General features: G+C 34.6%; 1 protein-coding gene across 1 annotated transcript in view; it reads right to left on the bottom strand.

Moving 5' to 3' along the window:
• CKMT1A (creatine kinase, mitochondrial 1A) overlaps positions 1–20492 on the bottom strand; it is a 29974-nt gene extending 9482 nt beyond the window's left edge. Inside the window, exons 1-3 of the mRNA XM_053716016.1 lie at positions 20412–20492; positions 13339–13530; positions 4727–4925 (exon numbers count right to left, since the gene is read on the bottom strand). Of these exons, the coding sequence (XP_053571991.1) occupies positions 4727–4925; positions 13339–13484 (345 nt within the window). The 5' untranslated portion in view covers positions 13485–13530; positions 20412–20492. The remainder of the gene's footprint in view (positions 1–4726; positions 4926–13338; positions 13531–20411) is intronic.
• Positions 20493–24607: the final 4115 nt, after the last annotated feature.

Consider the following 24607-nt stretch of genomic DNA (forward strand, 5'->3'; position numbering starts at 1 on the left):
CTCTAAATGAGAAATATGGCATTATTGAACAGTTGAACAGTAAGTTGTCAATACTCCTGTTTGCTTCCTCTGCTGCAAAGTGTCCCTTAAATGCTTTCTTGAAATGTTGGCAACTATGTTTATTCTATATTATTTAGTATAGATTCTAATGTACACTTTCAATTTGATTATAATAAGTTTGCATAAATACCCAGTTATTACATTTTCACAATATGTGAAGCTGGACCTAAATAAATCAAAGTTATAAAGACAGACAGGATTTTGGGGATTAGGATTTTTGGCAGCAAAAAAATTGCTATAAAACAGGTTGAGATTTGTGCATATCCTAAAAGGGCTCATTAAATAAAAATAGTTTGCATTTAAAAAATGTTTAAAACTTGAAGGAAAATATTTTAATATAATTTTCAAAAATAAGCAAAATTACTTACATAGCAATGCTGTCTGGAGTAGTCTGACCCCCCCCCCTTATCAGTGTTTAGCTACAGAAACACATGCATTGTATTTCACAGCTACTTATTTGCTTCTAGGCGTGCTCCAGTAGATTATGAGGACTATTTATCAAGCCGTCAACCGCAAATACGCTGGAATTCCGCAGCGTAATTGTGGTGAGCCTGATTCAACCTAGTAATCAAAGCCTACAGACCGGCAAAAGTTGAAATTTGGGACGTAACAAACGATCCGCCGGTCTCAATCTGACACAGATCGATGCTTACGTCATTACAGATGTTCCGAATACAAATTCGTCACTATCTGACAACTTTTGCAAGTTATCAAATTTCTAACAGGTACGCTCGCCACTATTCCAGCCCAGCGTACCTGGTTTTCAATCCGCCACTCTGGAGGCCGCGGATGCCATAGAAATCAATGGGAATCTGAGAGCAGCAAAAGCTTATGTTCGATGCTGCCAGATATCACATTGATTTATATGGTAGAAATCCAGTAAAGTTTACACCTAACACCCTAACATAACCCCTGAGTCTAAACACCCCTAATCTGCCGCCCCGACTTCGCCGCCACCTACATAATGTTATTAACCCCTATTCCGCTGCTCCCGGACCCCACCGCAACTAAATAAATGTATTAATCCCTATCCTGCCGCCCCCACATCGCCATAAACTAAATTAAGCTATTAACCCCTAAACCTAACAAGCCGCTAGCTTTACATTATAATTACCTCATCCCTATCTTATAATAAATTTAAACTTACCTTTAGAATTAAATTAAACTATATTAAACTATTAATTAACCTACCCTAACTATTATACTAAAATTACATTAAACTAAAAATTTAATTAACTATATTACATAGGGTTTTATTTGGGGGGGTTTGGTTGTGTGGGTGGGGGGTTTTACTGTTGGGGGGCTGTTTGTATTTTATTTTTACAGGTAAAAGAGCTGATTTCTTTGGTGCAATGCCCCGCAAAAGGCCCTTTTAAGGGCCATTGGTAGTTTAGTGTAGGCTAGGTTTTTTTTGGGGGGGGGGGGTCTTTTTTATTTTAATAGGGCTCTTAGATTAGGTGTAATTCTTATTTTTGATACTGTGGTTTTTTATTTTTTGTAACAGTGTTTTTTATTTTTTGTAACTTAGTATTTTTTATTTTTTGTAACTTAGTTGTTATATTTTTGTAATTTAGTAATTTTTAATAGGAGATTTAAATAATTTGAATAGGGTTAGGTTTTTAAATATGTAATATAGTTAATAAAATGAGGTAATTATAATGTAAAGTTAGCGGCTTGTTAGTTTTAGGGGTTAATAGCTTAATTTAGTTTATGGCGATGTGGGGGGCTGGCGATTTAGGGGCTAATAGGTTTAGTAAGTGGTAGTGATGTGGGAGGCCAGGGGTTTAGGGGTTAATAGATTTATTTTGTGGTGGTGGGGTCCGGGAGTGGTGGGATAGGGGTTAATACATTTATTTAGGTGGCGGCGGGGTCCGGGAGCAGCGGGATAGGGGTTAAACATTTTAGTATATTGGCGGTGTTTAGTGACAGGGTCAAAAATAAAGTTGGTAAAAAGCCAAATAGCAGCGAGATCGATGACTGTTATTTAACAACAGTCCGCTGCTCATCGCCCCGTACTTGGTGAGCAGCTTTTTGCCGGCTTTTTTGATAAATATGGAGATCGTATTCAGGTCTGCGGCCGCGATGTTAGGCGATGTTAGGCGAGAGTATTGGTTCCGGCGAATGCAGCACAGTTGACGGCTTGATAATTCGGCTTCAATGAGTGTTCACGTCTGCATTCTACCAAATCAATGATAGATATAGATACAGCCATAGAAGAAAATGTGTGGGGAGAGTTAGAGCTGTACAATTTAAAAGAAAGGGTTAATGGGGAAGCACTGCAGTATAAATTTGCAGGTAAATTAATTAAAGTACATATTATTATATTTTGTCTCTACCCCAACTTGTTTTATGTCCATTTAAATATATTAAGTTAAAGGGACACTGAACCCACATTTTTTCTTTCGTGATTCAGATAGAGCATGCAATTTTAATTCTCACTGCAGTGGTTTTATATTGCTACACGCTGAGGCTTGGATTCTCTACAATTAAGAGCTGACCGTGCAAGATCGTCTGTACACTGGGAGCTGCAGCGGCAGATTGTAGTGACCTGTAACCTGTGAACTCAGCACTGTTGGCGTTAGGATTCAACAAGCAGACGCCGGGTGTCTCTCGTACCTGGGAAGCATCACACACGCACGGATAACCACTTCAGAGAGTGCGGGAGAGAGAGTCATCTGGACAACTCTTAAGAGTCCAGGAAGCGGTTGTGACACTTCTCAAGTGTCTGGAAGCTTGTAAGTACAGATTCACTTGCGCTCACGGCGTGTCTGTAACTACTGATTGTGCACTATGGTGGCGCCTTCTTTGTTTGTTTTTTCATATTTTTGCAATTTTAAGAAACTTTCGAATTGACTTCTATTATCAATTCTTCTTCGTTCTCTTGCTATCTGTATTTGAAAAAGACGGCATCTAAGTTTTTTCTTGGTGCAGTACTCTGGACAGCACTTTTTTATTGGTGGATTAATTTATCCACCAATCAGCAAGGACAACCCAGGTTGTTCACCAAAAATGGGCCGGCATCTAAACTTACATTCTTGCATTTCAAATAAAGATAACAAGAGAGTAAAGAAAATTTGATAATAGGAGTAAATTAGAAAGTTGCTTAAAATTTCATGCTCTATCTGAATCACGAAAGAAAAAAATTGGTTCAGTGTCCCTTTAAGAAGTTAATTTATTTAAATTTATTTTACTGTCCCTTTTACTGCCTTTTGACATACAACATTGATGATTTTTTAGTTCTAATGTATGCATTTGTGATGGGAAAAACATATTTTTTGGCATTAGCACGTAGTGTAAACAGGCTTGGTAGAATTAAAAAGATTAGTCATTTCTGGGACCTACTGTAATATTTGATTTTGTATAACACTTTGACCACACACATTAATTGAATGTGTAGATATAATAACATAAGACATTTCCAGAGGCTTAAAGATGGAGCAAACAAGTTCTCCAAAAATGTCATGGTCTTGCATAAGTGGCTTGGCATCAGGGCCGGACTGGGAATGAAAAGCAGCCATGGAAAAATTTGAAACACGGCCCTCATTTCTCTAAGTGTGTTACTGGGATACTCCTTCCCTTTTATAATTCAGGATTTAATAAATAATTAACTAAAAAATGCCAGATTGTTATTTATATATGCACAATACAACCCATGTTCATCCATGGTTACCCTTCACAGAGTGAAATTGATTATCCATAATGTGATCTGGAGAAGACACTCAAAACAGTGCGTCACTCTGTCTCACAGTGTGACTTGACTAGAAACTATCCAAAAGTGTGAGCACTCGCGGGGATCGTTTCCCTTGCACCCCCACTGTCGGTCACGTGACTGAAGATCTGCCGCTGACGTCATTGATCGCACACGCTTCCTGTTGAGGGAGGAGAGCAGATGCTGAACGCTGAATGCCGAAGTCGGAGAACCGGACATCTGCATATGAGTAGAGCCTGCAATAGGATCCGCTGGTGTAACCAGATAAATGGAACAAAGGAGATGAGGTAAATATCCCGTGGTGAAGCTGAGTCTGTGTGTGAATATTTATGAATATTAACATACCATAATTATGGACTTGCATAGAAGGGATAGCCCCAGGTGCTAAGCGTGTTGCATTGTTGACTAGAAACTAAACACTGTTCAAAGTAGGGTGACTAAATGGTACATGGTCTAAGACAGGGATTTGCAACCTTTTTTTGCTGTGGCACACTTTTTTACATTTATAAAACTTGCAAGGAAATACTTTGTGACCTTAACATGTCTAGCTCAGGGAAGAAAAGAATAGGTGATACCACTGCATCCCTTCACCGATCAGAACCACCCCCTTACATTGTAGCTGGGCAGACCTAGCTGCTGCAGCCCACCGGGAATTTCCTGGTGTTCTGGTAGGCTAATCCAGCCTTGCCAGAAATAGCTTTCTGTTTCTTTTTAATACTGCGTATCTTGTTTTATTTTGCTTTTCTAGATAACATTTGCATGTCTGGTTATTTCTTTATTTAACAGCTGGTGAAAAAAAATCAATGATATTCCAATATCTCAAGGAACAACAACCGATAGCAGGTGGAAATTAGGTGTATTGTATCCTTAGTTTTACTATTTTACTGTTTGCATATTCTCACAATCCTCTTGCACACATGTCGTAAAACGTTTTGATTTCACCAATATATTACAGACCTCATAGCTCTCCTCATCTCCCGCCACCATCCCGACGGTCTTAATGAAGGGGTGTCCAGGATTATCTACACCGGTCTGGATACAATCATCTATGGTGAAGCCAGCAGGGGTAGATTTGCTGCAAAGCTTGGCATAGATGGAAGGAGTTAGGTTGCTTGCCATGCAGTTGTTGTGTTTTCGAAGATCAGGGTATTCAGCACTGCATAATAGAAAACAGGAAAAGATCAGTTGTATTGTTCCTTCTTGATTGTTAATGTTAACATTGTGCATAAGAGAATAAAATGTAAATAAATATATATTTTTTATTATTATAAATCTGGTTCATCTGGTCGAGGAAGGAACTGAAACAACCTCCATTGCAAAGTAACCTACTACACTATTAACCCCTAAACTGCCGCAACCCCTATCGCAAAGTAACCCACCACACTATTAAGCCTTAAACCATCACAACGCCCAATGCAAAGTAACCCAATAACATCTAAACCCCCTAACCTAACATCCTACCTGTAAAAAAATAAATCTAACAGTACCTTTAAAAATAAAAAACCTAACCTTACCTTAAAACTAACAAACTTAATATTACTGAAAAAAGCATCCTACCATTACAGAAAACAACAAACAAATTACCAAAAATAAAAAAAGAGTTATACCTATTCTAAAACCCCACTTTTTTTTTTTTATGGGCAGCAAAAGAGCTAAACAACTTAAGGGTTAAGTGTAGAGTGTTGCAGATTTATTTTGTTTAGAAAAAGAGCTGACACTTTAGGGCAATACCCTAAAAAAGGCCCTTTTAAGCGCTCTTTCTGTAGTTTAGTGTTAGTATAGAGTGGGATTTTAGAATAGGCATAAGTAAAGGTATTGTTTTCTGTTTTGGGCTAATTTAGTGGTTGTTAAGTTAATTGGTTGAGATGTTAGTGGGTTACTTTGCGATGGGGATGTGCAGTTTAGGGGTTAATAGCGTAGTCGGGACTTTGCAATGGGATATGCTGCAAATTAAGGGGGTAATAGTGTAGAGTGACTTTGTGGTGGGCTATGCAGCAGGTTAGGGGTTAATAAAGTAGTGGGGACTTTGCAGTGGGCTATGTGGCAGGTTAGGTTTTTTTTCCCAGGTTTCTCTCTCCTTTAAAATCTATGTGAGAGTAGGTTAACACATTGTGATATTGTAACTTCACTTCTTTGTGCCTCGGTTAGCGAGTGAGCAAAAAAGATTTACTTTCAACTTGTAATACCTGCTTCCCGACGCACGCAAAGAGCAGAAGTCGAGTGGAGTCACTGTGCAAGCGGGAGTGGTAATTACCAATTCACTCGTAATCTAGCCCTCAGTAGGAGCTGGTGCCTCAGAAAGTGTGCATATAGAAAGACTGAGAACAAATTGATTATGGAAGTAAAGTGGAAAGTTGTTTAAAACTGCAGGCTCTATCTGAATCTTTAAAGTTTCATTTTGACGTTAGTGTTCCTTTAAATGACCACTTAATACAGTAGAATTGCAAAATTAACAAGTGCATATTAAAAATTCAATGCAATAACACGTAATCTAAATTTCAAAAAAAGCAGTAGTTTTTTTTATGATAATTGTTTTCCCCCCATTTTACCGGACCCCTGTATCATGTGACAGCCATCAACCAATCACACACTAGTATACATATATACTGTTAACTCAGTAGGAGATGGTGCCCCAGACAGTGTGGATATAAAAAGACTGTGCAAAATTTGATAATTGAAGTAAATTGGAAAGTGTCTTAAAACTGATCCTCTATCTGAATCCTGAAAGTTTAATTTTGACTTTAGTGTCCCTTTAAATGTAAAGTTAGTCCAATAAAAATACTCTTGTCATCTTTGTATCTAACTCAATGGACTAAAATTTCTACTCCAATTAACCGCTCCCTTTAGCCCCCAAAAACGGCTTAGTGCAGTTATTTAAAAAAAAAATTAAAGAAGCATTTTTTTTATAAAGGCACACTATTCCTAATTTTGGGGGCAATTGGGAGATATTTAAAAAATTAACCAGAGATCTGATATCTGGTTAATTTTTTGAGCACTAATTGCTACTGCAAGCTCCTGGTAGCAAAAACCAGCCACTTGTAATGGCTGGTTGTTTATCGATCGCCCGCAATCGGGCGGCAATAAATTAGCGTTCTACTTGTAATCTAGCCCTTAATGTTTTAAAATCATTTAAAATTGTAATTTTGTTAACATAACTGCAACTTTTTTTTGCAGTCCAGGAACACACTGCTTGAAACTGTTGTTAATCTTGTCTCCTTTGTTGTAGGAAATATAAAGAGAAGAAAAAGGACAGTAACCGAGCACTCGAATCAGGCTATAATGAAAATAAATGACAGTAGAGGCTGTCCGAGACGAGTATGGTATTAAAACTTAACATTTATTAGGATAAATATAAAAGGTGATAGGAAATACCAGTGTAGGTGTATATAAAACTTGAATTAAAAATAAAATAAAAAGAGAGCTAGCATATCCACGTAGTACCCACGGATGGTTAGAATATATACCAATATGAAAGTACTATGTACCAATATGAAATTACTAGACTGAGTAAAGAAAGGTTGCACATAAAGTGTATACTCAAATATAAGCAGGTACAGCAAGAAAAAAAAAGGTGCAATCTAACCATAAGGATAACACTAAGTATATAGATCATAAGTGGTTCACAACACCATACATAGAATAAGAAATGTATCACAGATAGACTTAGGCAGGTGTATACTAAAACAGGCTCACAGATTGCACCAATTTAACTGTCTATAAATGAGGATTGACCTCAGCACATATTATCCTATCTAGGTGAAATAGAGAAAGCCTAGTTTGGGGAAATGCGCATCAGGCGCTCTTAGAGCTCAGCTATCCTCAGTGGGTTTACCTTATTGTAATAGCTCATACATGGTCTCTAAATTATTCACATTATGTACTAATTATTAGTTGTATTGTAACTTTGGCAGGCCTATACCGATCCAGTATTGCACCTAGATAGGATAATATGTGCTGAGGTCAATCCTCATTTATAGACAGTTAAATTGGTGCAATCCGTGAACCTGTTTTAGTATACACCTGCCTAAGTCTATCTGTGATACATTTCTTATTCTATGTATGGTGTTGTGAACCACTTATGATCTATATACTTAGTGTTATCCTTATGGTTAGATTGCACCTTTTTTTTCTAGCTGTACCTGCTTATATTTGAGTATACACTTTATGGGCAACCTTTCTTTACTCCGTCTAGTACTTTCATATTGGTACATAGTACTTTCATATTGGTATATATTCTAACCATCCGTGGGTACTACGTGGATATGCTAGCTCTCTTTTTATTTTATTTTTAATTCAAGTTTTATATACACCTACACTGGTAGTTCCTATCACCTTTTATATTTATCCTAATAAATGTTAAGTTTTAATACCATACTCGTCTCGGACAGCCCCTACTGCCATTTATTTTCATTACAGCCTGATTTGAGTGCTCGGTTACTGTCCTTTTTCTTCTCTTTATATTTACTAGTTATTCACCGGACAGTGGGGACCCCCCATTATATATGATTATTGCTGGGTTCATTTACCTAATAATCTATACTGTCAGCATTTGCTGACATATTACTGTATTTGAATTAATTATGCTCATGGGGTTCCATTAGACTTTATTTTCCCACATTGCATTATATCTCCTTTGTTGTAGCCAGTTACAGACAGAAACAAATGAAGTCCTACAAATATCAAGCAATCACTGTGCAGAATTTATGACAGACAATGGTCTACATTCCATGGAATGCACTCCAGCCTCTGGGTAAAAGGGAAAGTTACAATGTTTCAGATATAAATGATAGGAAAAGCGGATAAAATAAATAACCATATTGTAATGTGTGTCCCTAGGTACACTATGTATAACTTTAAAGGGAGTTACATTTTATTTTAATGTTTATTTACAACACTTAGCTGCAACACTTTGCATAGCTAAGAACTTAGAAACATTTGTTTTCGTCATCCATCTCCAGAAGTCAAGGAAAAAACCTTAATGCTAGAGTTTAAGTTCTCACTCATAAAAAAACAGCAACATTTGTGATTTAATAGTCATTTAAAAGTACTATTGTTGTTAAATGTTGTGAAAGAAGTTCCTGGCATAGTCACACAATTACATTCCCCATAAGCACATACACCAAATGATGCCGTTTTAACATTGCCAACAGTATTTTGCAATATTTCAAGTCATCATTTACTTTAACCCTTTGGGGCCATATTTATCAAGCTCCGTATGGAGCTGCTCCATAACCTGTCTGCCTGCTCTGAGGTGGCGGACAGAAATCAACCCGATCGAATACGATCGGGTTGACACCCCCTGCTAGCGGCCGATTGTCCGTGAGTCTGCAGGGGGCGGCATTGCACCAGAAGTTCACAAGAACTGCTGGTGCAGTGATAAATGCTGTCGGCATTTATCAATGTGCAGCGGACATGAACCGCTATATCATGTCCGCTCGCACAATCATAAATATGCCCCTTTGAGTGCAAGGGATTGTGTTTACCTCCTTGGAAGCCGGTCACATTGTAAAGCATTTTCCCATGCATTTGTCTAGGCTTTTATTTTATTTGTATTTGGTAAGCTACATACTGTATTTTCAGCAGAGCATCAGCTTTTAATTTATATATATATATATATATATATATATATATATATATGTGTGTGTGTGTGTGTGTGTGTGTGTATTATTAGATATAGATGTCTTTATGTTTTTTATACCTAACAAAGGTTATATAATCTTAAATGTACATAACATTTCTTAAAGGAACAGTACAGTGAAAATGAAACTTTCATTATTCAGATAGAGCAAGCAATTTTACCCAACTTTCCAATTACCTTCCATTATCAAAATGTACATAATATTTTTTACATACACACTTTCTGAGGCACCAGGTACTACCGAGCATTTGCAGTTTATACTTATATGCATTTTGTGATTGGCTGATGGCTGTCACATGATTCAGGGGGAATGAAATTAAAACTAACTTTGACATTTGTCAGAAAAAAATATCCACTACTTATTTGAAATTCAGTGATTTTGCATTGTCTTTTCATTATGCATTTGATGATTATGCAATTCTACTGTATTTAATGATCTGTTAATGACAATTTATTACAGGGCCAAATAACCACAGGGCCTCAAAATGAACTGATGTACATTTCAAGGTCACTTGCCTAATCCTTTAATTCAGCCACCTTGCAATCTTTAGTAACATAACAATGTTTTCTGTCACATGGGAGATCACTTAATACTCTGCCTGTCACACTTTAAATGTGAAAATGTCAGTTTCCAAGCTCATTAGATACCAGTCTGATGTAATAAATGTGTGGCTGATCTGATATTATGCCTCCATCAGACAAAAATATTCACAATTCATACACCCATTAAATGCCTTGAGAAAATGCTCTTTTAAATAAATGTTTAAATTATACTGTAGATATAAAGCTAATAAGAAAAATATCATTTCTTAGCCTAGAATAAATCAGGTTCAGAAAAATATAACTGGTATGGCACTAAAACATAATTTATCAGCCAAAAATAAATTGATAAACCTAGGAGATCCCTAATATGAAAAAGAAATGATTCCTCTTTCAAATGATTGATATGGTCAACTATGAAAATGATAAATATATAATGCACTAAACATCAAGTTTATAATAATATAATGAGACAGCATTTTTTTTGTCTCTCTAGAATAATTCCTATGGATCTCCTTGAAAATGTTATCACTGTAAGATCAGTGCTACATATTGATCAATAGAAATCTTAACCAGCACAAAGGATGCAGAGCAAGGAGAGATGCAGATGGGGGAGGAGGATAATGTCATCTCTCACAGTAAAGATGTTTCTGGATTGGATGCATTTAGTATTGGGCCATTTTAAAGCAGCAGATATTTTTTAGACTGTAGTTATATTCATGTAATATGATCTCTTAGTATATTAATGTTAGTTTAAGTTAAGAGTATATATTTGAACTGTATAAGTTCTATAGGAATATACAGCTTTTAGTAAGTATGATGTATTCATTAACACTGTCAATCAAATTGTAGAAGTGCATAGATTAAATACATGTAAATCATGCATGTATAGGGGTGCTGAAATGCTGGTACATAAAATGGACAAAATTAAGTAACACTGAGACAGAGCATAGTAAAGGATTTAAGTCTAGATTTGTATTTATATTCTCTGAATTGTAAGCTCTTTGGGACAGCGCCTTTTATTTCCTGTATCATTTTCTTGTGCCAAGTCTCTATTAATATTTCCTCTATGTGAATTGTTTTAGAATAAATAAATGTATAGTTCTGCACCACCATTTGCTCGTGTACTCAGTGTTATGGAATATGGTGGTGCTTTATAAAGAAATGATAAATACATTATATAGATGCATTGTACGTGTAATTAACAATAAACTGAAAATAAAGACTGACAAAGATATACAATTATTATTATATATTGTTTGTCTTTATATTAGAGTAGCACAGGATTTATTCCTGTCCCTGCTGTGCAACCAACCATCTGGTGTTTTATCCTTCTAAAGGAAATGCATTCTGCCTATCGCTTATGGTCTTTAAAGGATAATCTCAGACTAAGCCTGATACTACTTTGGGCCCTGTAAATTGCTTCATTGTAAACATCAAGGATAGAGAAAAGAAAACAGAGATTTATGTTAGTATATGTTACCATGATGACATAGTTATGGAACATCAAAAATCACAGTGCCCAATCATAAACAGGTACAAAAGTGACCAAAACTTCTAAATGTTAATGATTCCGTCCCACTTATTGGATTAAAGGGCCACTAAACCCAAAATCTTTCTTTCATGATTCAGATAGAGAATACAAATTTAAATAACATTACAATTTACTTCTATTATTTATTTTGCTTCATTTTTTAGATATCCTTAGTTGAAGAAAAAGCAATGTACATGGTGAGCCAATCACACGAGGCTTCTATGTGCAGCAACCAATCAGCAGCTACTGAGCATATCTAGATATGCCTTTCAGCAAAGAATATCAAGAGAATAAAACAAATTAGATAATATAAGAAAATTAGAAAGATGTTTAAAATTGCATTCTCTTTCTAAATCATGAAAGAAAAAATGTGCGTTTCATGGCCCTTTAATAGTGTTTGTTTTTTTAAAGCAAAATAGATGAACATTATATTAACATATTTTAGCTTTACTCTAATTTTAATAAAATTGCATGGCTACATGCATTTATTTTAAAAGATAACAATATTGATTAATATATTTAACCCCTTCCTTGACAAGCTAATGTGCTTTCAGAGACATGGTGTTACCATATGCCAGATGGTTCAAATAACAAAGGGTGATGGAGAGAATATCCATAAATCTGATTGACAGGTCAAAGTAGACCAAATCATATTCTGCATGTAAGGTCACATTAAAAGGAATTGGTAAAAATGTATTGACTTATTCCAATTTGATAATATGTCTTTCCATTCTCACAAAACATTGATCATATTACAAATAAGGCCTACACTGGATAGCTACTTTACAACAGCATATAGTATGTGGTGCTGGCATTTGCTTTTATTCATTGTTTCATATACACACCACAGAAAAAAGCACCAAGTTTGTTCAATTTGCTGAAGCTATTTTGAATGCTTGTTGCTGCGAGGGAATTAACAAAATTAGTATGATGGCTTAGTTCATTAAGAATTCAGAGAGATATAAAGTGAGACAAATGTTATTATGACAAGCGAATTCCCTGATGCACAGGGGAACTTTAGTAGCAATTCTTAAAGAATATGGATATTGTTGAGATTTGTCCTGCTTGAAAGCACACTAATAGTCCAGCTTCAGTCAGCAGGATAACTGCTCACCTAGACGCATCTCGTAATGAAGTAAGAACGGTATTAATCAGCCTAGGGCTACTGTCAGCAAAAAGTGTATCGAAATTAGTCCCCTCTTCTTTAAAGGAATGCAGAAAGAGCTGGAACACATTTATTTCTTTTTACATAAAAAAACTGGCCAATTAAATGGCACACTTGATAAAAAAAAATAACAAAAAAGAAGAAATGTTCACAAGGAAGTAGTTATAATATATGTAGTGTTTATGTATGCATTGTCTAATTGCTCATAAAAGGCTAATTTGTACTACAAATTCAAAAATCATTGTTCAGGTCTTTATAGGACTGCATGCAAATGCATAACATAATAACTTAATTAATTCAAAATATTTTCATCATAAAACAAATATCTCTGTTACTTATAAACTGTGCAGTATTTCCTTGATTAATGCATTCAGGCCTCTGGGTTCCCCTCCCCCACATATTTTACTGCTAATGTATTACTTCAAATTCCAAAACTATAATATTAGGGGGGGGGGGCATCCTACCCCAATCAATGCACTTAAAATTCCCACATGGTGTAAACCATTTGTTATTCATCAACCTGCATTCTAACCAAATATTAAAATATTGCATTATAACATTGTTTATATCTGAAGACACCCATCTAATCTGTAAACCTGAGGGACATATCATTTAGGAATCCTAAGAATCATGTGTGCTTATAAATTATGATCAATATGGTTACAATTACACAATTTATAGGTTGCTGTTACCTTGGTGGGTAGAGTCTTCGCTTTTTGTCTGTGTCAGCACTGATTGCATCTCTGGTCATAAGGTATCCAGCACCTATAGCTCCAGTCATAGCCAAGAGCCCGGCTGATTTCCTTGTGATTAGAACTCTTGAGAAGGTGCTGGCCATTTTTGGGATTCTTGGACACAAGATGGTATACAGAGCTCCGGCTTATCTACAGAGATACCAAGAACAGGAATGAGTGAGGCTGAGGGAGTGAGCCTGTGTGTGTGAGAGAGAGGCAGAAGCACTGGCTGCTGGCTGGGATGGGAGGACGTGATGTGAATAGAAACTACTCCACCAAACAGGAGAGATTACAGCAAGACCTGCATTACAGTCTAACCAGCCCATTCTGATTGGCTCCTTGCCACTTCATAAAAGGACAAACAGTCAGAGGACACAGTACCCCTTGACAAGTAACATAGTATTTGAATATGTTGTTGTAACTATACCTGAGAATTTCTCTAGATGCTACAATATTCACATATATTACAAATCAATTACAATAACTCATTTCAAGTAATAAGTAAATCAAATAAATAAACAAAATAATAAATAAATAAAACAAATAAATAAGTAAATGTAAGTTACAGGTATTTAAATAACCAAACTGATTAATAAAAAAGTAGAAATAATTTATGCAAGTATAGTAACTGCATACTCCGTTGTTTTTGTTATAAATAAAGATTAATTTAAATAATTCTCAAACTGGGGTGAATGGAACAGACTTTAAAAAAATTGCTCATAGAATACAGAGCAGTATTTGTTGGCACAGAGTAGGTGTAGAAGTACGGATTTAGTTAGAATTTATTAGCAATGGAGAATGGCAACAAGAGGGGTTGAACAATATAAAAGATCAAGAGGAGCAGGAATGCAGGAATAATGAGAAGGGCAACTTTTGTTGGTAGAATTGTGATTATACTAAAGGAGCTGACAGAATTGGTGACAATGAATGGGAAAAATAGAGATGACAGAAAGAAAATAAGATTCCTGCTGTTGGGCTGTTAGGGGGATGAATTATATATTTTAAACTGAGGGCAAAAGCAAAATATAATGTTTAGTTAGTCAATAATGTTTTTTTTTTATTATTGATTTTTTTTGCAAATGACAATATTCCCAAGTGGGGAACTAATATCTAATTTCTTTAAACAAAAAAATGTTTGTGTTTTTTATTTGTTGTATTTAAAAGTGGATTGAAATGTAATTTTATTTTATTTTTATTTTTTTTATTTTTTTTGTTCTTGAAAAACCAGCATTCATATGCTGATGACAAAATAGTTTATCTAGTTTTAAAGAAAAATAACACTTTTTGTTGTCAACAACAGAGTTGTGGGAGGTGCCAATGAGCTTCAATCCAGTTGTACAGTAATACACATTTTTATAGTTTAATAGACAAATATTTTTACTTAAAGGGAAATTTGTACACTAGATTTTTCTTTGCATAAATGTTTTGTAGATGATCATTTTATGTAACCCAACTGCTAGTTATTTTGTAACAATGTATAGTTTTGCTTTTTTTTAATAACATTGTGCTGATTTTCAGACTCTTAACCAAGCCCCAAAGTATCAGATGTAGACCCAGGTCTACAAATTCCAGCTGCTATTGTTCATGTAATCTGTCTTTTTATATGCAGAGAAGGGGGGAGTGTCTGCTCTTTCTGCTTTCCCAGCCCCTTTCACTGGGTATCCCAGCCTAACTTCATCAACAGTGCTAAACTGGGAGCTTCTAAGTAAGTTTTTAAAAGGTTTATACTGGATTTTTAGATCAGTAGCTGTGCATTAGACATGTGCGATTCGGTTCGGTCCGAATCGAAATTCGGACGAATTTTGTTGAATTCGGAATTCGGATCAATTTGAATTTCCGAATTGCGGCAGTGCCGAATCTACCGAATAAATCCGTATCGATTCGAATTTATTCGGATGGCCATGTATTACGCTAGTATTGTACAGTATACTAGTGTAATACACAGCACATCCCACTTAACAGTGCCGAAATTCCGAAAATCCGAATCGATTCGAACCGAATCGAACCGAATTGAACCGAATTTCACACGAATCCGAAAGAATCCGAATGAATCCGAAACGAATTCATTCGATTTCTTCCGAATTCGAATCGATCTGAAGCGAAATTCGAATCGGTCCGAATCGATCCGAACGGAACCTAACCAAATTTTTCACGGCTGCACATGTCTACTGTGCATATTATTCTTTATAGTAGTGTTTATTACATGCAGTTATATGAAAATTGGTGTATACTGTCCCTTTAACCTTTTTCATATAAACAATTGTTTTAACATGCTTAAATAGCTCTTTTTTGCGTGCTTTAAAAGGTTAACACATATAAAATTTAATATATCTTCTTGTAAGTACATTAACTTTATAACTTAAGAAGAAACATACACGTCAGCTATGAGGTAACAGCTTAGTGTAATTAAAATTAATAGTCACAATTGAAATGTGCATGAATGCATTTTTATTTTGAATACAAGCATTTTGAATCTTGATGCAAACTTCTCTCGCCTCTCTACTTCCTTGGTGAATCGAACCTACTGAAATAATTATTTAATTTTTTTCACCTTCAAATAATCTTTTAAATTCTAATAGAACATATGGATAACAGTCGTATTAAAGATTTTTACAACATGAAAAACACAGTGAAACTCATGAATTTTGTTCTGAAAAGAAAACATTTTCATCAAAACTTTTTCCTCTTGTTGCATTTGTTTGTTCAGAACCCCTGCTATGGACAGCTCCATTTGCTATTATACTGAGAGAACTAGTAGGACTCAGACAAGCCATACAACATACATTTTACAGTATAGGTACAGTGAAGCAAGATTATATGGTATGTCAGCTAATTTGGCACTGTTGGCTGGCATTACCCAGGGCCTGCCAAATCCAAGTCCAAGCTTTCTGCATACCTACTGTATGTGCAAATACGCTTTCCTCGGTTCTCAAAAAGTGTGTGATTTAATGTCCATAGACACATTGCTCCTATGTTTGCTAATAATGTGTTAACTACTGATATAATGAGAAGTGATAACCTATTAAAAATGGGTTATTATTTTAAGGAATCATTTCATCACAGTTAAAGGGACAACACACACACACACAACTGTATACATCTGCAAACAAAATACATATTTTAAAAGCACTGTCACTTTGAAATACAATACATATTGTTTTAGACCTTTTTAGTATTTATTTCTGTTGTAACATGGCCAATTAGATATAAATGAGCTACTACACTGATCAAGCAACTACTACATATAATGTGCCAGGGTTAGGGTCTGAACTCTGGAATATACATTTTAGTCAACCTATATCCTAAATTGGAAAACAAATGTTAGTGATGTCACAGGAAATAGAGGGAAATAAATAATTAAAATAGATTGCAAAGTATTTTTACAATACATAAATATCGGGATTACATTTGTTAGTGTCCCTTTAATACATTATGACAAATAGCAGTAATTATCATTAACATAATCATTGTACTGCTAAAATACAGAAACAGCTTGAAGTTTAAAGATTATATGGTTATACTCATTTTCTGTCCAGTAATTATTACATTTGTGGTGAGGGGGTTGTTGTTTTTTATGTTAAATCAGCATTTTACCATATCTGTTTAGGTTTACTAGATATTTAGCTCATCATAAAAATCTTTATTATAAAATGTGATTTTTGTTTAATAAAATTTTATTTTTAGGAAAAACAATCCTCACGCCAAATTATTTTCATCTAATGCTCTACAAAACTAAACGCAGTTGAACTATGTTATGGTAAACAATTAAAATAAAACTATATCATATTAAAAAGTGTAAAAATCATGTTTTTTTATTGTTTCTTTTTATTTTGTGTGTTTTAAGTAGACGCGATAAAGCTTTACAATGCCTACAAACTCATTAGATTTTCAGTAATAATTAAAACAGTATTAAATCAAAATACTTTGTAGTTACCAGGGTAAGAGTATGGGCTTAATCTGTGATAACAAAAGTCTTGATTAGAAATGATTAACCAGTATTGTCTGAGATTATCTAGTTATGGTTCTTTAAATCTGCTATATCTGACATACCAGTCATTGTTTGTTTTATCTCTGTACACGTCGCTCTTTTCCATCAGACGTGCTAGGGTAACTTACAGCGTCTTATTACCTGCTAAACTTTACTTTTCCACATATACTGTTTTGTGTAAATGTCTCAGGTATTTGTATTTACTTTATATATATATATATATATATATATATATATACACAGTATATATATATATATATATATACACACACACACACAGCTATATTAGCAATTAAGAGCTGAATTGCAAAAAATGTGTTTTAGTATATGTATAAGGACAGATATAAATGAACTTCTGTGTTGACAGTTGCAACATTTTTTTTTGCATTATATTATAATGTTGGTGTCTCTCCACACCCAGAACTCTGCTTAGCGAGATTAATGGCCCTAACACTAAAAATTGCCTTTCTAAAATTATTTGAGGGACCTCACTACACTGACGAGACTTTTATATAAACTCGCCAGACCAGAGAGCATTAAAGACTTAAAGAATCAGGCCCAGGGTGAGATAAACTTTACCACACTTAAAGGGACACTAAACACCTTGTAATGTCAAGATTTATATCTGTATTGTTGCAATAAATTAACATATTATGGCTTTAATGCATTAGTACTTTGTTTGCTCCAGTTACTTTTTAAACTCCACCCATCTCTTGCCTTATTTCGATGAGCCAATCAGGAATTGTTACTGGCTTAAGTACAGCTAGACAGCCTCATTTTAACAACATTATTTGGTAGTTTCTTATCTTATCTGCCCAGGGTAAGGTTTGTAAAGCCTTCCATGTGCACTACCAGTACTCTGAATCTGAAGACTCTTAATTTTCTGAAAGGGGCAAAATAAAAAACAAAAGTATACTGCATCTTGTTTACTTAAATAAACATTTTATATTACAATCTTAAAGGGGTAGTTGTTCCTTTAAGTATCATATAGGCATGTCAGCCTCTATGACAGGAGTGCAAGGACCACCATTTTCAGAGGTATCTTACAGCAAAGGCAGGCAAAATAAAAAGTGAGTTTATATAGCAATGTTACAACCACAACACACTATATCTATTTAAAATGATATTAAACACTTTGACAATGTGATATTAAATGTTTAATTATTAATTATGGGAGTTTAACAATCCTGAGAACTGGAAGTACACACTGTAGACTTCAGCCTAACCCTGTTACATATCTGTCCTGAATTGACCTTAGCAGATATGATAAGATAAGGAACTTTAGACCAATGGAGATTTTACTAACAAAATGTTAATGGATAGTCTTGTATACTCTAGTAACAAGTCCGGATTGAGAGCACCCAGTGACTCTCTGATGCCGCCCACTCTTCAAAATGGACAAAATTTGATGCAATGACAGCACCTCCATAATTACATGCAGTCTAACGTAAATTAAATAATTGTTCTCAACAGTGTTTTCTTAAAGGGAAGTAAATCTCAAAATTTGAAAATTGAAAAGCACATAAATTAATTTTACTTTTGAATGGAAGCATTTTTTTTCAATACAAATGTAATTTTACTATGCACAGAGCATACCTACATATGTCCCATGCACTTTCATTCAAACACTGCACCTACTGTGTCAGTGATGACTCATTATCGCTAACAAATACAAGACACTGGCGGTTCTCTACACAGGTGCAGTGTTTGAAAGAGAGTGCAAGAAAGAAACTATGGTGTGTATAATATTATTTCCATAAATAACTAAATTACAATTCCAATACCTGACTTGTGAAGCTTGAGTGAAATGTACATGATATAAACTGCAAATGTATTATAAATATATAGATAATATGCTCAATGTAAAACAAGCAAAGGTATCTACATACTAAAAAAATGCAAATATATGTTCAGTCTACAGCAGGTAGCTGATAGCTGTTATGACTAGTCAGCACCAGGAAGCTGTAAAAGTTATATATAATCATTATATTAATGATTAACCTGGCACACCTATTCCATGTAACTTTCATTACCTTCCAAGCAACAAACTAATGGTCTATCAATTCAGTTTTTTTGTATTTTTTTTTTTATATACAGACAGTGGTCCAACAAAAGCACTAAATAGATAGTAGTATATTTTATTATGTCATCAAATTATATATATATATATATATATATATATATATATATATATATATATATATATATATATATATATATATATATATATATTTATTTATTTTATTTGTAATGCAGTAGTACACTTATGTATCAATAGCATTGCAACTATGTCCAGTTTAACACTAAGGGGTTGATTGAACTCCACAGAAACCAAAAGATACATTATGATAGTGCATGATACAGAATACAATTGGCAGCCAATTTGTATTACATTTATACATATTCATATATTCTCAGGTTTAGGCTTCTTTATATGTTCATATATTTGGTGTCATTTAGTAATTTGATATTGTTTCATAATTATTATCACTATATGTAATACACCAACAGATTATATGGTGCTATACAGGGATATAATACCTATAACTATAAGACAAGACAGCAAAGGCAGCCTATAGCAGAAGAATTATATATATGTGGCATGGAGGAAAATATGTAAATTTAACCAAGGTGAGTGATAACTAATTACAAATTAGCATATAAAAAAATTGTTGAGCAAAGATGAAAGTTGAAAATATATAATTTCAAACCAAAATTGTCAATTATCAATGGTATAATTTTCTGAAAATGAATAAACAATAAAATATATAAAATAAAGAAACTGAAATAAAGAATATTGTTGAACACATACAGTAGAGTTATTGATTCTTTTTCCTACCTACTTTACTCCCTTAGCTTTCAGAGCATTTCCTTGCTGTGTTGCATTTTGTTTGCAATATGCTGTACAATACACTTGCTTTTAAAATCTCTAGTGGATGTCTATTCTTTAAAATTATTATTATTTTTATTAATATAAAATAACATTCACATAAAGCTAAATATAAAGATACATGTGTAGTTGAATGAAAATGGTTGCTCATACCTAGATAATGTTCTCTGGACCTCAGTGGAGCCTGTGTTATGCTGGAGTGCGGGCTGGTACAGTGCTTGCCTTGGAGCTGGGGGCCTCTTTTAAATGCTAGGCTGGACTCAGTCCAGAGCAATCTGAAGTTGAACTGTAATCCCTCCCCTTAAACACACACTCAGCTCTTATCACTATTTAACAATCAAGAGCTATGCTGTAACTTTCCCCTTATATCATAAAAGTCCCATAGATCAGACAATGTCTTTCGTGCTTTTATGGCGATTTATTTATAAATGAATAAAAAAAAATTTACTTTCACACATGAAAAGGACATAAAAGTGAAAAAGAAAATGTGCTAATGTGATAGAGTATTTTATTATTGGACCATTGCTTGTATATATCTATGTAGCTACTTACCATAAATAGACATATTGCAATTGAAAATTAATTTAAACAGTAATTTTTATCCCTTGCCCCTGTGCTTGTATATAAATATGTTTTTAACTACTGCATTGCTGCTCTGGAGTACTGGGACCCTAGCTCTAAGTAGGACGTTGCTGCTACTTAGGATACCTAGGTATGCTTTTCAACAAACAACACAAAGAGAATTAAGTACATTTGATAACAGTAATAAATGAAAAGCCTCTTAAAACTGCATACTCTATCTGAATCATGAAACTTTATTTTGACTTTAGTGTTCCTTTAAAGACTTTTATCAGGAGAATAGTAAAAAGCAAAGTGAAATCAGCATCCAGGAAAAACAAATCAGAAACTGCCCCTGTACTTAATTCTCCCACGCAACATATTTTTGTTTTCATTGGCTTCTGACATTTTCATAAAAATTGTATATTAATACTAATATAATTACATGTGAATTTTGTCACACAGGAACATTTACAGGGATTGATTATATTAAAGGGGCATTACAAAAAAATTAAAGGGGCAGTAAATGCCTGAGATTTGTATATGAAATGTTTAATTTTGCATTATGAAACTACTTTGCAATATCTTGTCATGATGTATTTGGCCCCTTTTCATGTAGTTTAGCTCTGAAAATTTAGCAATTTCTAATACTCAGACCTTGAAATGCACCCTGCTGACTTCTCACTGTTAACTCGGCTACATATCTGTCACAGATTGCCTTTAACTGATGCAAATAAATGCATTTTATACTAACTTTATGACTGTGGCTGTCCTGGTTGTCTGCAGACTAAAGCCCAGATTGACTCCTCCAAATAAGGCAAATGGTGGATGAAGTTTGGCTATTGATAAATAATTGCAGAAAAAAGGATTTTAATTTATATTAAAACATTGACTGATATGTTATTCTTTAGCAGCACAACAGACATGTCTTGTAATTACAAGTTGTTTACTGCCCCTCTAACTTTTTTTAACTGTCCTGCAAAACATATAGTAAAGGGACATTTTCTTACTATTGCAAGACACCTTGCAAATGAAAATTCATTCAAAAAGGTAATTTTTATCCTTTTTTTTACATTTTGTATGCGCCATGTGTGCATGCCCTGTGCATGAAGCATATGTACCAATTACATCCAGTCTAAGCACAGTAATCTGCACCAGATTTGTTCATGTGCTGAGATCACAAGCTGGCAAAAAAAAAGGCTAAAGCAGCCATTTTCTTAAAAGGACAATAAACAGCTTTTGCTGCTGATAAAATTGTGCTTTTTCCATGTTCCATAAAGATGCCAAAAAGCAAAATCTGAAAATACAAATGCTGCAAATCTAACAGCTGGTATAGGAAATTTGCAGCATTTTGAATACCTAGTTTACAGTTCCTTTAAAGCAGGGGAAGGCAAGTGGAGGCCCCAATGTATTATGTTCAATTTATATCTTTGGAAAACACACAGGACACAATCACATTCTAGTCACAGCAATGGAGATACATGAAGCATACCCCTCAACTGTCCTGATTTTCACGGGACAGTCCTGATTTTAGGAGTCTGTCCCACTGTCCTGGGTTGCTAGCCATCTGTCCCGCATTGCCCCATGCATTAAAAAAACACACTAAATATAATGTAGTGTGTGTATCTATCTGTATCCATAACTGTGTGTATGTGTGTATCTGCATGTATAAGTGTAAGCTGTGTAGTGTGTGTATCTGCATGTATAAGTGTATGCTATGTAGTGTGTGTGTCTGCATGTATACATTTAAGCTATGAAGTGTGTGTATATGCATGTATAAGTGTATACTATGTAGTATGTGTGTATCTACATGTATAAGTGTATGCTATGTAGTGTGTGTGTATCTGTATGTGTAAGTGTATGCTATGTAGTGTGTGTGTGTGCATCTGCATGTATAAGTGTATGCTATGTAGTGTGTGTGTGTATCTGTATGCTATGTAGTGTGTGTGTGTGTATCTGCATGTATAAGTGTATGCTATGTAGTGTGTGTGTGTGTATCTGTATGTATAAGTGTATGCTATGTAGTGTGTGTGTATCTGCATGTATAAGTGTATGCTATGTAGTGTGTGTGTGTATCTGCATGTATAAGTGTATGCTATGTAGTGTGTGTGTATCTGCCTGTATAAGTGTATGCTATGTAGTGTGTGTGTGTGTATCTGCATGTATAAGTGTATGCTATGTAGTGTGTGTGTATCTGTATGTATAAGTGTATGCTATGTAGTGTGTGTGTATCTGCATGTATAAGTGTATGCTATGTAGTGTGTGTGTATCTGCATGTATAAGTGTATGCTATGTAGTGTGTGTATCTGCCTGTATAAGTGTATGATATGTAATGTGTGTCTGCATGTGTAAGTGTATGCAATGTAGTGTGTGTGTATCTGCATGTGTAAGTGTATGCTATGTAGTGTGTATGTGTATCTGCATGTGAAAGTGTATGCTATGTAGTGTGTGTGTATCTGCCTGAATAAGTGTATGATATATAGTGTGTGTCTGCATGTGTAAGTGTATGCAATGTAGTGTGTGTGTATCTGCATGTGTAAGTGTATGCTGTGTAGTGTGTTTGTATGTGCATGTGTAAGTGTATGCTATGTAGTGTGTGCGTGTGTGTGTATATCTGCATGTATAAGTGTATGCTATGTAGTGTGTGTGTGTAAGTGTATGCTATGTAGTTTCTGTGTATCTTAGTGTGTGTACATGTATGTGTAACGTGTGTTACTATGCATTTTTGCTAACTTTAAAGGCCAGAATCTAGAATATAAATGGGGAATGCAGAGAGCAGTTTTAAAGAATCTATTATTAAATGTCCAATTAAGATAAAAATATTTAGCACCGTCTCAGCAAAGGTTAATTAAATACAGAGCTCACATAGCTATACCAGTGGTTTGAGCTTGTGTTTGATTTGCTGCCTAAGAGTATTAAAATATATGACTTTATTTAGAATTTTATTTATATTACTTTGCTCTTATGATTTTTTAAGCCCCGCCCCTGCCCACCACATTTCAAATTTTTGCCGCGGGGGGGGGGGGGGGGCGTCGAGGTAGTGTCCCTCTTTTGAATTTTGAAATGTTGGGAGGTATGATGAAGCAAGAACAATTTTTGTGCTGTGGTTCCATTTTTTATCTATGTCATAACAGGCCTGTACATTTTCATCAGAATATGCACTGGTCAAAAGTTTTAGAACACTTCATTTTTGCCATTTGTTAATTACTTACAAAGCCACTCTCTGTATACAAGCTGTGTTAGAACAGACCGTGTTATTACACATTCTTAAAGGGACACTGAACCCAATTTTTTTATTTTGTGATTCAGATAGAGCATGCAATTTTAAGCAACTTTCTAATTTACGCCTATTATCAAATGTTTTTCATTCTCTTGGTATTTTTATTTGAAAAGCAAGAATGTAAGTTTAGATGCCGGCCCATTTTTTATTAAACAACCTGAGTTGTTCTTGCTGATTGGTGGATAAATTCATCCACCAATAAACAAGTGCTGTCCAGGGTTCTGGACTTTCTTTTGCAAATAAAGATAGCAAGAGAACGAGGAAAAATTGATAATAGGAGTAAATTAGAAAGTTGCTTAAAATTGCATGCTCTATCTGAATCATGAACAAAAAAATTTGGGTTCAGTATCCCTTTAAGCAGTGTTTGGACAGTATTGTACTTCATGAAGTAGTATATTACTATCAAAATAGCATAAATAGGCAAATAAAAAGACAGACAACCCATTAGAGAAATAACAAAGTAAGCCAAGGTGTCAGTGATTACAATTTCCTTCACCATCAATAGTGACAG

This window comes from Bombina bombina, chromosome 6 (genome assembly GCF_027579735.1).
Source record: "Bombina bombina isolate aBomBom1 chromosome 6, aBomBom1.pri, whole genome shotgun sequence".
NCBI classification, from domain to species: Eukaryota; Metazoa; Chordata; class Amphibia; order Anura; family Bombinatoridae; genus Bombina; species Bombina bombina.